General features: G+C 35.0%; 1 protein-coding gene across 1 annotated transcript; it reads right to left on the bottom strand.

The window, feature by feature from the left end:
* Positions 1-588: 588 nt before the first annotated feature.
* On the bottom strand, positions 589-11,197 carry LOC132553848 (endoglucanase 4-like). The gene is made up of 12 exons (XM_060218130.1): positions 11,181-11,197; positions 9,199-9,391; positions 7,450-7,864; positions 6,949-7,116; positions 6,300-6,487; positions 5,308-5,467; positions 4,111-4,222; positions 2,808-2,961; positions 2,523-2,667; positions 2,109-2,277; positions 1,651-1,844; positions 589-779 (listed from the first exon to the last, which is right to left on the bottom strand). The coding sequence occupies exons 1-12, from the start codon at positions 11,195-11,197 to the stop codon at positions 589-591; spliced, it is 2,106 nt and encodes a 701-aa protein (XP_060074113.1).
* Positions 11,198-12,782: the final 1,585 nt, after the last annotated feature.

The following is a 12,782-nucleotide window of genomic DNA, read 5'->3' as shown; positions in this document are numbered from 1 at the left end:
GAATAAATTATTAATATCCTTATAAGATTAAAGGAAGGAGAGTTTTGAAATACTTAAAACTGAAATTTGATGAATACTAAGTGGTAAATCACGCCCATCATTATCAAGGGGTGTTTATGTCTCCGTTAGTGCTTCATCAAGTTCTTCTTTTATCGGAACTCGTCAGTAAACGTCTTGACATCTTTTCATTTCCTTAAGTCCCATTTTAAGAACATGACATGGTCAGGATTTGACCTATATAAATATGTAGGGTATCAACGACGAAAACCAGAATAGTGTTGCCTTTCCGGAACATGATTTCATGCAATTTTTTTCGAGGACATCGTGCACATCTTTTTCTCGCTTGTTTAATTTCCATTCTTTAATGATATCATTATGAACAAACTGCAATGTATCGATTTGACATTCAATATGTATATCTTAGGTTATGGTGTACAATGTTGCTTGAAACGATTATTTTCATATTTAGAAGGAACAGACGTAGAATCGTGATTATTGGCAATTAAGAAATTTCTACGACTGAATATTTGTATGCAGTGTGTGTATACATCGTACTTTCAAAAAAGTATTTCATACGCATTCTAGTCATTAAAATGGATTTTCAGATGTCCAGTAGATTAGCAGTAGACATAAGCAGGGCATCCTTAAAAAGAGATATGAAGAACTCTTTGTAGCTTTGGATTCCACCATATCCCCTCCGGGCGTTTGTTGTGGTAATGGAGTTGGCCCCATCGTCGTTACCTCTACTGGATTTGAAAGCACATGGAAATGGAGAAGACCTTAAAAAAAGTATTGCACTCACATATATTTGCAGTTTACATATGTTGTTTATATAACAATTACTGTGGATACATGATTTCATCATGCGCTAAGTTGTCGAAATGTGACAACGTGTTAAAATTTCATTGCACCAGATTAATGACGCTTAAAATACAATCACAATGATAATTTATACACTAAGCCATGCGATTGGTCAGACTGTCATGTAGGGAACATAACAAATGATTGATCAGCTGTTCGGTTTTGTCATGACACATTCCAGGTTAGCAGAAAACGTTCATGTCGAGATATGAACAAGTATATTTTGAAATTATCAGGATTGCCAAATATCTGTTTGCAGGTTACATTTTATCATTAACAAAATTTACCCTAAAGATTCTTACTTTGATGGTTAAAATTTGTGCAGTTTCATTGATAGCTATTTCATACTTCATGAAAGTCACAAAACGGACCATTTTATTTCCGATACTTTCATTAAAAAGTTTGTGACTTAATTCTTTACTTGAATATATATCAATAGATCCAGAATAACAACCTTGTAGTTACAATCTATACATCTCCCTTGATAGATTGAGCATTGCATCACTTTGTAAACTTTGTAAACTTGGCAGAAATATTTTATATGACAGATGAAATATCCTTAGCATAGATGATAAATAATTTTTATATCCCTACTATTCTTAGCTATGATTTTAAAGAAGATAATGAAAACCCAGTTATATGTCAGATATATCCATGTTTATCATTCGTTTATTCTTAGTTTGTCACAAGTTCATCGAAATTGTGTCTTTTAATTAAGATTCCTTTTATATGTATTTTTTAAAAAAAATTAACGAATATTATAATATCGTGTTTGTTTTATCATTTCACCTGCTACAGCTGACTGGAATCCTGCATTGTAATCACATGTGACTTCGTTCATTATATAGTCCGTTCGTTTGTCCTCATATTCGTCATTTCTGCTAGGACCTCCAACTAGGGCACCCAGTAGTACGTGATGATTAGGCTGGCTCAGATCATTGTAGAAAGACCAGCCACAAGGTAAATTGGATACCGGACATGAACTGTAAGTCAATTCATCGGTAATAAACCTTTGTATCATTTCGAAAAATTGCTTTTCGGTTTCCAAAATTGCCTTAATGATTTCTTAATGAAATCAATATCTTCTACATTTTTAATTTTTAGACACAAAAGAAACTCTAAAGTTAAAAAGGGAAAGAAGTTTTATCAGATCTGAAATGTTGTACAAGAAATATTTAATGCTTGTACGACAACACATTTCATTGTTCATTTTTTTAATGAAAACTGGAGAAAGTTTATAATCGAACCTGCTTGCATGGTGTGGATTCCGTGGAAAGTCGTTACCAAATCCAATGACGTAACTAAACTCATTGTAATTGTCTCCAACCATGTAATGGATTTGAGATTGTGCCCATGTACGGTATTTCTCGTCAAGTCCTTGCTCGACCGCCATCAGCGCCACAAGAGCCGTGTTACCTGAAGAAAACATAATTTGGTATCAAACATTGTTACAGTAACGATGTCTCATTTGTAAATTGAAATGCATGATCGACTGCAAACTTAAATATCGCAAAATGCATATTTTTGTATCCCTTAGTGCTACATTTTGTAGTTTATAATAAATAACATCCCTACAACATATCTGTGTACCGTAGGGACCACTACTGGTCCCTTCATGCTAAACCTTGTAGTGCATGATAAATGTAGACTCCGCGACATACCTGTGTACCGTAGGGACCCCCATTGGTCCCTCCATGCTAAACCTTGTGGTGTATAATGAAGGCCATTCCCAGACTGCCAAGATTCGAGAAACCGTAAGATATCTGATCGGTACGTTGGTTCCCTTGTAATGTTGTAGAGAAGAATCTAGAATTAAAAATAGATTATGAAGTATCGTTATATAAAATAAAGTCCGGTGCATTTGATCTTGTGAGTTCAAGTTAACCCTAGTCTTGTTGACTAATCGCCTCATCTAGCAAATCAGATTGTAATTATCTTTGTCATACCTGTACAGCAGGGGTCTTTGAGTCCCAGGAAAGAGCCCATGGTGTGCCAGATGAGGAGTAGTATAGCTGGGCTTCAGCGAGGTAAGTTGTCACTTGTGTTGCTTTATAGAGCCAGGCGGCAGCCAAGGCCAGTTCATCCTCATATCCGCTAGACCTGAAAATATTGTGATAAACTTGACAGAGTGTTCTCCCTTAGGACCTCGTCCTTTCCTTTACTTTATCTTATAACGCTTCATCGTTGATATGTTAAAAACATCATCATTAAGGGTGAAGGTACATATGACATCTTAATTTTGAATGTAAAATGTTGATGTATTTTCATATCTTCTTTGTTTAACGTTTTCTATGTTTATTGCAAGAACTACATTAGAACAATCATTGATATATTGATCATATATTTTCCTAATTACCTCCCTTGATAAGATCATCCTAAGAGCTATTACCTTTAAAAATCTGTTCGTGCCTAAAATACATAGAATAGTGAACAATGGCTATAAACCAACCAAAACACATTCGAAACAAATAGAGCAATCTCGATTTCGATCGTGTTTTGTCATCGGAATGTATGCTGTGAGTATGAATAACCATATAATCTTAAATCACTTTTCGTATCACGTGATTTTATGAAACGACTCTTAGAATTTTTTTTTGTTTTTGGTTGTTTTTTTTTTTTTTTTTGCGAGTCATGATGCGCCAATTCTAATTCATGACGTAACGTCATTGCTTATATATATAAACTGAACATCGCGATCGATGTTTTTATCGGCCAAGCCAATCGCTCCAGAATATATTACACTTACACTAGAGACAAGTAAAAAAATATCAGATGGGCAAATTCATTGGATAAGTCAAAATGTCATTATGTATTGTCTCTACTTCGTATCGTTATGTACTGTCTCTACTTCGTATCGTTATGTATTGTGTCTACTTCGTATCGTGAAATACTGTCAAAATGTCGTTATATATTGTCTCAACTTCGTATCGTGAAATACTGTCATATAGTATCGTCATTATTGAGAATGTAAACCATTCCAATATTCTTTACGATTTCACTGGCATTCAAACCATTACACTGAAACATCATTCTTCAACTTATCAAAATCTAGAATCCTGTAAATGTAGAAAACATTAAATGGTCGGTTTCGATATGTGTACTCATTCAAATTTTCCCGGATTGATGCTGTAAGTTGACAATGTAAAAAAGTTTATGTATTCGATGTGTTGAATTAAATACCAAATATCTTGTAATTCTATTAAACGTGAAGCTGTATACATTTTTTCTATTGAATTTATCATACTTTACCCGTAAAACTCTCTTATCTCTGGGAATGAATCCGAGTATTTCCCTCGATGCATTTTTGCGAACGTGTACAAAGTCTTTGCCTTGTTTAGTAACAAATCTGAATACGCTGGATCTATCAAATACATAGATAAGAAGACAACATCAGATATTGTCGAACTTCATTATTTCGAACTCGGAGGGAAAGCTTCGATTTACCGAGTATTCTATTTCAGTTAGATCAAATGTTTGGTAAAAGATTGGTCGAGACAGACGAAATACTTCGAATTAAATGGGGTCTTCGAGTTATAAGAGTTCCAGATAACGATGTCCGACTGTAACATGTTTTCCAATTGGTTTCACGAAACGTAATTAGCAATACTAAAATTTCTCTTTTGTTTTCCATTAAAGCATAGACAGAGTTATGTTACATATATGCTACATAGGATGTTATTAAGAATTTTACAAAGGGCTTAACAGATAAGTACATATCGATACCAATACTACATTGTATATTAAAGATGTTAGTTTTACCACATTTTAGTGTCATTTCACCAATATTAATATGAAACCTCGGAGTTCGAAAAATATGTATACACAGAGACGAAAGTTAAGCACTATCTATATCATTTCTTGTCGACCATCCGTAACAAAATTATTGATCTGCGTGACGTGAAAAAGAATTGTCAGACTACCTCGCCGGGAGTGGAGTTTTCAGGTGTTGAATTTTAAGATGTAGAGACGACAATTATCGGAAGTTAAAAGATAGCAAGTAATTTTATTATTTAAATTCTGAACAACAGGAAATGTTTGTTAATGTAAACGTGAGCAAGACATCTGAAAACTATTTCTCGAGATGAGAGGCCATTTTAGCACAGCGCGCGAAGGATCATGGGATGTCAGCTTCGAAGTCAATGGTTCCAGTAAGAATGTCCGCCAGAACAGTAATACGGTGGCAAAATCACGCTTAAAGAGAAACCAGACGCCCCATCAAATGTCCTGAACCAATGATTTGACGTAAACGAGCGGAATGAGATTCCAATGGGCTTAGCAACCGACGGACGTTGTATAAAAAGTTCTAAACTACAAATTAATGTTTGCATCATTGTCAACTAGGCAGTAAAGTAAAGTAAAGAAAATAGGCAATGCTTGAATTTTGTCTTGGTATATATAAACAAATTTAAAATCAAACCCCTATTACTTGCAAAATAAAGTGGGTACCTCTTGATTTGAATGCAATGGCACCTGCGGCCATTGCTGCGGCGGTTTCACCAGCCACGTCACTTCCGGGTTTGTTTGCGGTCAATTTAAGTGCAGGTCTCGCCATCGTCATATTTTCTGGCTGTCCCCAATAGGCGTGATCAGCGATTCCATTTCCAACCTAAAATTGTCATTATTTAAAAAAATGTCGGTAAAAAAACAGTTTTGTGTTGCTTTATTAATACGCTATCAAGTATTTCAAAGAGGTCGACTATTGGTTTGAAATTTTTTGCTTTTGTTTTTAAAAAAGAGTATTACAAGAAAAATAATTGATACTTGTTCAATTAATAATACATATTCATGTTAAATAATTAATTGAATCTCATAAATTATGACAAAGTCAATATGAAAGGTATATATGAAATGCTGACCAGCAAAAGCATTCTTACATTCTGGTCGAGATATTCGTGACCATGGCACAAGACCTATGTAATTTATATGCATCTAAAGCATGCATGTGATATCATATTATACTATTATATAATTATATAATTACTAGCTTGCCATTTTATTACGTCACAATACGTGATATTATCTCAATTAAATCTGAAGTTTCTATGTAAAAATATGTTTAGTAACACCTGACAAAGACCGATACCGCACAGTGTGCTATAATTAGAATAACTAAAAATTGAAGCGGAGAGAGAAATGCTTTGAATATAGCCAAACATAAGGCCTGAAAAAGTTCGTCAAGGAAGAAAACTTGTACTTTGAAATAAGATTTCTGGGTAGGTTACCAGAATGTTGTAAAAATTCACTGCATCCATGTTTGATGCGTTTCTACCACTTTTACAAACACCGACCTTTTGTCTATAAAATGAACGCAGTCAGAAAAATGTAGATACTAATATCAGTATTATGAATATGAATACTGACATTAGGTTGTTATTTATTGGACTTAATTTTTCGGTCTAAAAGTATTAAAAGACTCAGGTAGAAGTCTGTTAATCTACCTGTGTGTAGTAGGCATTGTTGTTCTCATCCCAGCATTTCACGAAGTAATCCAGCGGCCATTTAATACAGTCATACATGGAATCAAGTTGTCCGGCAGAGGCGTATGCGTCAGGCCATGTAATCAGTCCCCATGTTAACAAAGTAACTGACGCAGCCATAGGAAAGTTGAATTTGACATAATCACCAGCTGTTTTAAAATGAATAAGAATGAAAAAAAAATTACCACATGGTAATCAATGGTTAGAAATATACTGTCTAACTTCTTATCATTGTCTCCCATTTTTATACTAATGTCTATAACAGTATTTCAGTCATACTTCGGACAACATGACAAAGGAGCCTCGATATCTCAGTCTATTAATTCTTCGACTCGCCCTACCAGGGTCGGTTTCTCTTTCACTAGAAGCTGAGAAACGAACAAGCTCTGTGCTATCGTGGTTGTGTCTTTGGGCAAGACACTTTTATTGTGGCAATCGATGGACTTTCCAAATGTTGTTCTTATGGAGACTCCGCTTCAAAATGACCCTTACTGTGCACGGGGTTTTAGGCACAATTCTATTTGACTGTGTATCACTTCTTCTATCAAACAAATCTATCCGGGTAACAGGATTTTACAAACATATCAGGTGGAACATCAGCGATACGTACCGTCGTAAAAGCCTCCAACCAGGTCTCTTCCGTTGTCGCCTTGGTCTGTCAGAGCCGAGTCCTTTCTGTACGATATTGGGTTATCGTCTGGTAGATCACCTGATCTTTGAGCAGCGTAGAACAGTATTGACAGCCGTAACAATTCCCCATAGTCGTACGGTGGTGGCACTAAAAAAGAAATATTACCAGAACGTCGGTTTATTTCTCACAAATCGGAGAACATCAAAAATATTAACCGTTTCATTTCTTAATATCTGTGTAAACCCGTCTTCATAAATAAGATGTCACCCCAGTGTCCCACTATTGTTGTGATTGAACTATTAACCGATTTAGACACGCGGAGGTGATATGTTCTTGTACATATAAATAGATTCCTTGCATAGATATCAAATCAAATTTCACTTCAGACAATGTGTAATAATGATAATAATGATGATGATAATACCACAATCCTATACTCATTGCCCTAACCCGTTGAGCCTCAATAAACAATGTACATGCCTGATGTGACCCCTGTTGCTCTCTGTGTTGTTGTTGTTGTTGTTGTTGTTGTAGTTGTAGGTGTTGTTGGACCGCTTGTAGAAGTAGATGTCTTCGTGGTTGGAGCTGTTACCTTCGTGGTTGGAGCTGTTACCGTCGTGGTTGTAGTTGTTGTCGTTGGTGATCTTGTAGTTGAGGGCACAGTCGTTATTACGTTAGATGACGTAGTACTTTTTGTCGTCATCTGTCCTGCTGTGTTAACGTTAAGCCTATCGCCATTCACTTCAGAACAGACACCACTAGGTTTTTCATTAGTGGTAAGGTCAACATGGAAGACCATGTCTAATGGAGACTGGTTTGATCCGTAGGGGTATTTCGTCTGTACATAGTACCATAACCCGCTCGGTTCCTTATCTCTCTCATCTGCTATGAACACCTAAAGTAACGTATAACAATTTATGCGTAACACATTGCAGCTGATCTTCAAACCCTGGCGGAAAGTTTTTTAAAAAAATATCTAAAATGTTTTGGTATGTTAATTCTAAGATAAGCATGGTTATTTAGTTGTTTTTTTTTTACAATAACAACAAAAAATACCAACATGTAAACAAAATCATATTACTATCACAATTGCAGTGAACCTCAGTTAAACATGAACAAAAAAACAACAGAGACTCTTGAAAACAACCCACAAAAATAAGACCAGGTGTTCTGAAAGAGTAAGCATCTTCTGCTTCATTGACGATACCCACCCTGTAAATTTAGGTTAATCTACGTACATCATTTCACTTTTCCTTATAAAAGCAAGGTAGACAACAACGGAATCAACAGGCAAGCTAACGAGCATCAAATACGCCCAGTATCATACTACACAAAGAAATAGAATATTTCCAAAATGAGATCATTACTACGACCATAAAACCTCCCTGTCATTTTCATTAATCTGCATTTCATTGTTCTTATGATTTGTTATATACCTATGATTAACAAAACATCATCTTTCTATTGACGAGTAAGATAACATTTTGAAATGGCAGGGATTTCTTAGGCGATTAACTGAAAATAATTAGATAATTATATAATAGTATAATATGATATCACATGCATGCTTTAGATGCATATAAATTACATAGGTCTTGTGCCATGGTCACGAATATCTCGACCAGAATGTAAGAATGCTTTTGCTGGTCAGCATTTCATATATACCTTTCATATTGACTTTGTCATAATTTATGAGATTCAACTAAATAGCAAAAGAGTTAACCCTTTATGGCAAAATTACCAAAGTCAGTGACCTTAGGTGACCTTTGGTATCTGATATTCTTCTTCTCCTTTGATAATTTCTTGCAATCGACATAAGATTGCATAAGAAAATTATTCTTCGGATATACGCATACCTCAATTCAACTCAATTTTGAAGCATTTACACATTATCAACGTATATTACTATCACAATAAATGCAATAAATTCTTGTATCATTGAGTGTTCATGTAATTCAATATTTCATAATTAATCAAACAAAAATAACACACGGATTACAGTATCTAACGTGAGTGGGAATGGATACACGTTTGTGTTTCTTCATTTCTAATGTATCATTGGTCTTTTAACGCATAATGACTTAAGCCTACAAAAATCCATTTCGAATCATTTAGATATATCTGTTTTGTTTTATAGTTTTTAGAACCGATCCTGTGTTCGGATGTAACAATATAGTTGGTTGATTATTGTCAACACATCAGCAAAGGTCTGAAATTGCAAACACTTACCTCAAGGTTGGTCGTTGGTCGATCAAATGATATATATACGTGGAATGAAGTTAGGTATTCTGTTATAGTCAAAGAACATTTGGCCTCCACCCGGAAGTGATTACCTACAGGCCATGGTTCTTTTACGATCATTTCCACTGCCAGACATCCGGTCAGGAATGTGAATATGACTGAATACGCCAGCCATTTTTTACTGAAGATAAATAAAACATGGTCAAATATCATCTATACATATACATGTATGAAAACTCGAGAACGGGTACGCGGTCAATCAGTTTTAGATAGCGGGAAAATATTAACATTCTCTACTGCATCTCTTCTGTCTAATATCAGGTTTATTGGATATTATACAATACTAAATTACGATGGCATGCTTCATCAATGTCCGTGGTCTGTTGTTAAATTTAATCCGATTTCGTACCCCCAAATACAGATGGATTTAATGTATTAATAATTTAGTAGTGGAATTTTTCGTGTTGATATCAAATTGACCCTACTGTTCATATGACCCAGTAATATTCCTTATCTAGTTGAAGGATTAAAAATTCCAAACCAAATATCTATCTGTCAAATGTTTAAAAATTAGGCGTTTTGTGGTTAATGCACGTCGATGCTTATTGTTGACAAGAAGGTTTTTGTAATAGGAACAAATAAGAACATTAACAGAAGCAAAATTTTAACACATATTTAATAGAACTAGAGCAAACTTCGAACGAAAGAACTTTTTCACAGAGAAAACAATATATACATAAACGGAACCAACAGGCAAAATAACCAGCATCAAACACATCCAAGCACTGAAAAACAGAATAGTTCTCAATAGAATCACTATGACGACTGTTGCCATGCTGGCATTTTCTTGATGTTTTTCATCAGCCTGCATCTCTCGAAACCCTATGTTATGGGTATGTCAGCCAGTTGCCATCTTGCATGAAAATCGTGATTGGAAAAGGATCTTGACTATCGAATCGACTGCGACATACAAACACCAATTGTTTGGGATGCAAGTACATTGCTATTTAGTAGTAGAAAGTTCACCATTGAGAAATCGCAATCATTACCTTATTATACAGCTTTTAGGAAAATATTGCCATACAATGATTATTACTCAGGCACCATTCACTTTCTACTAGCTTTTTAAAAGATATTGTGTTAGTCGGTATTAGATTTCAGGAGACCACATACGTTGAGAAATATTTAAAACATAATTTCATGTGCTCAAAGATGGTGGACTTTAAAGGTGACTTGACATGTGATATTCTATTATTTGTTGGCTACATTTATCGCTCTGTGAACACCCAGGGTCATTGAAGGCGTGGTCTCCTTTTAGTGGCTGGTGTCTTCCTCATTGAGCAACACACGGGAGGCCTGTCAAATGCTTTCTAGAGTAATTACGTTTCCCTTCGCTCTACCGACTTAGCTATCGAGATCTTTGTCACTTCAGTGTAGAAAGAATAAATAAGTAATTTTGATTCTGTCGGTCTTCACGTAGACCAATGCAAACATTTAATAATGACAAACTTTAGAAGGTTCCAAAACCATCGTTGTTAAACAGTTTTAATTCTCTCTCGTCATTGTGTGGCGATACATAGGTATACCTAGTACATGCTTAATTTATCATAGATACATTGTATCTTTTATGAACCAATGTATGTATTTGCACAAGTAAACAACAATTTATGAAAATTGCAGTATAATGCCAACGATGAGATAAAATACATCTTTAAAATTCAACACTACAGTTAACTTGAAAAAGGGTTTGTAAAGAAACATTGTGATATATGCTTTTGAAGAAGTTGTCACAAAGGACAAAAACCAAGAAGAAAGTACACAAGAGAAAAAGGCATGTATGTAACACATAAAGTGATAATATCTATACTAAGCTGTACAGCCAACGTGCCATGTTATGTTAAAGTGTAGTAATTCAGATAAATAAAAATGCTGATTTAAGACTACATGATGGCGTACTGATTTCTACTTACCAAGACTTGTACAGCATCTTCGTCCACGGATCTAGACACTTCTGAAGACTTTCTGTTTGTAACAAATTATTATATACTGTGTACCCGTCGTGCGTCTAGGTCTGATGACTGAACATAATCATACACATCAACATATAGGCAAGCTTAAGAATGCTAAAAATATAGTCATCTGTTGTTTATATTTTCATTTCTGTTTCCTTTTTATGATCAGCCTGAAACGTGAAACAATTAACACAAATGACATTTCTTATGTTCAGATAAATATTCACAAGTACAAAAGTACATAGTATGACACATTAATGTCAAACTAACCATGCTTTAAATATTCTGACATTGATGCACTAATTTTACAAAATCTATATCGTCGAGAGAAATTGATAATTGGCGTCATCGGTGAACCTAACCGTGAAACATTGTGGTAAAAAGAATGGCGTCATTATCCCGAACATTAGTATCACAAAATTACTGTATACTAAGTTCTGTCATGACAATATAGGCGTTTTTCAGTATGAATACATGGATTTAGGTCAGTTATACATTATGGAACCTGATAGAGTGTATACATGGGCGATCTAAGCTCGTGAGGCCACAGGTGTACTTTTTTTAAAATATAATAATCCAACTGAGTGTTCTTAAGGGACATTCTAAAACCGGTGTGGTCAGTTCATATTTGTGTAAACATTTCCATAACGTTGATCCTATGTCGTTACAGATCATAGAAATGGCTTTTTCATGGTCATCTGCACGCATTCAAAGGTGGCCTTCTCACAGTATTTTAAATTAATCGTACTATTGTACAAAAGACACACGAGTGAAAAGCACCATTTAATACAACTTTAGAGTTAGAGTAGACCCAAACAATGATTAAATCACAGAATACAGCTGGTTCGTCCATCTAGGTTCGACAGTGATGTTAAGGGTCCAAATTTTGAAGCAAACGAAGTGACATAGGAAAATCCAAAACGATCAAAAGAAAATTCAAAATCTATATGGGTATGTGCACTTGTTCCATAATTCAATGAATTGCGTAGTTTTATATATAATTTGTTTTAAGAACAACGTCAAGTACATGTGAATATTTTGAACCGTGTCAACATTTTAATTAATTTAAAAATGGCATGCAACTTATGGCAACCTCGGAGATGAAAAATTACGAATGTGACGTCACACTAACAATGCAATGACGCCACGACAACGATGCAAAGCATTGGGACAAAAACACATACACACACATACGAGTAATTAATAAAGACAGCAGAGGGAGAGAAAAATATTCTAACTCGCAGGATAAAAACTGAGAGTAGGATATCTCTATATACCCGAGCAAGACATTCTGCGTGCACAGGAAGTGACATTTAAGGTTCGTGTCATTGTAAATGACGTCAAATCTATGACGTGTCAAGGTTGGAGTTATAGACGTCATTAACAATTGTCATCCGGGCATCAAATGCAAATTTACTGATGATTTTAATGTCACGTGTATATTTTTTGGCTTATTTATGTAAGGTGGAAGGGGTAGGACAGAGAAATATCTACCCTTATAGGAGACTCCTGACAGTCTATCCCTCGGTAAAGCCTCAGGTTCGCCAATTAAGAATCTCC

Source organism: Ylistrum balloti, unplaced genomic scaffold, assembly GCF_031769215.1.
Source record: "Ylistrum balloti isolate Yb309-2 unplaced genomic scaffold, AGI_CSIRO_Ybal_v1 Utg370360, whole genome shotgun sequence".
Lineage (NCBI taxonomy): Eukaryota > Metazoa > Mollusca > Bivalvia > Pectinida > Pectinidae > Ylistrum > Ylistrum balloti.
This window is presented reverse-complemented; position numbering and strand designations above follow the sequence as displayed.

Bases quoted from the DNA above. Each gene is read 5' to 3' on its own strand.
- LOC132553848 (XM_060218130.1), bottom strand. The intron at 7,117-7,449 runs GCATGTACATTG...TTTCTTTTTTAG, and splicing joins AGCAACAGGGGTCACATCAG to TGCCACCACCGTACGACTAT. The intron at 1,845-2,108 runs GTTCGATTATAA...ATTGACTTACAG, and splicing joins AATCCACACCATGCAAGCAG to TTCATGTCCGGTATCCAATT.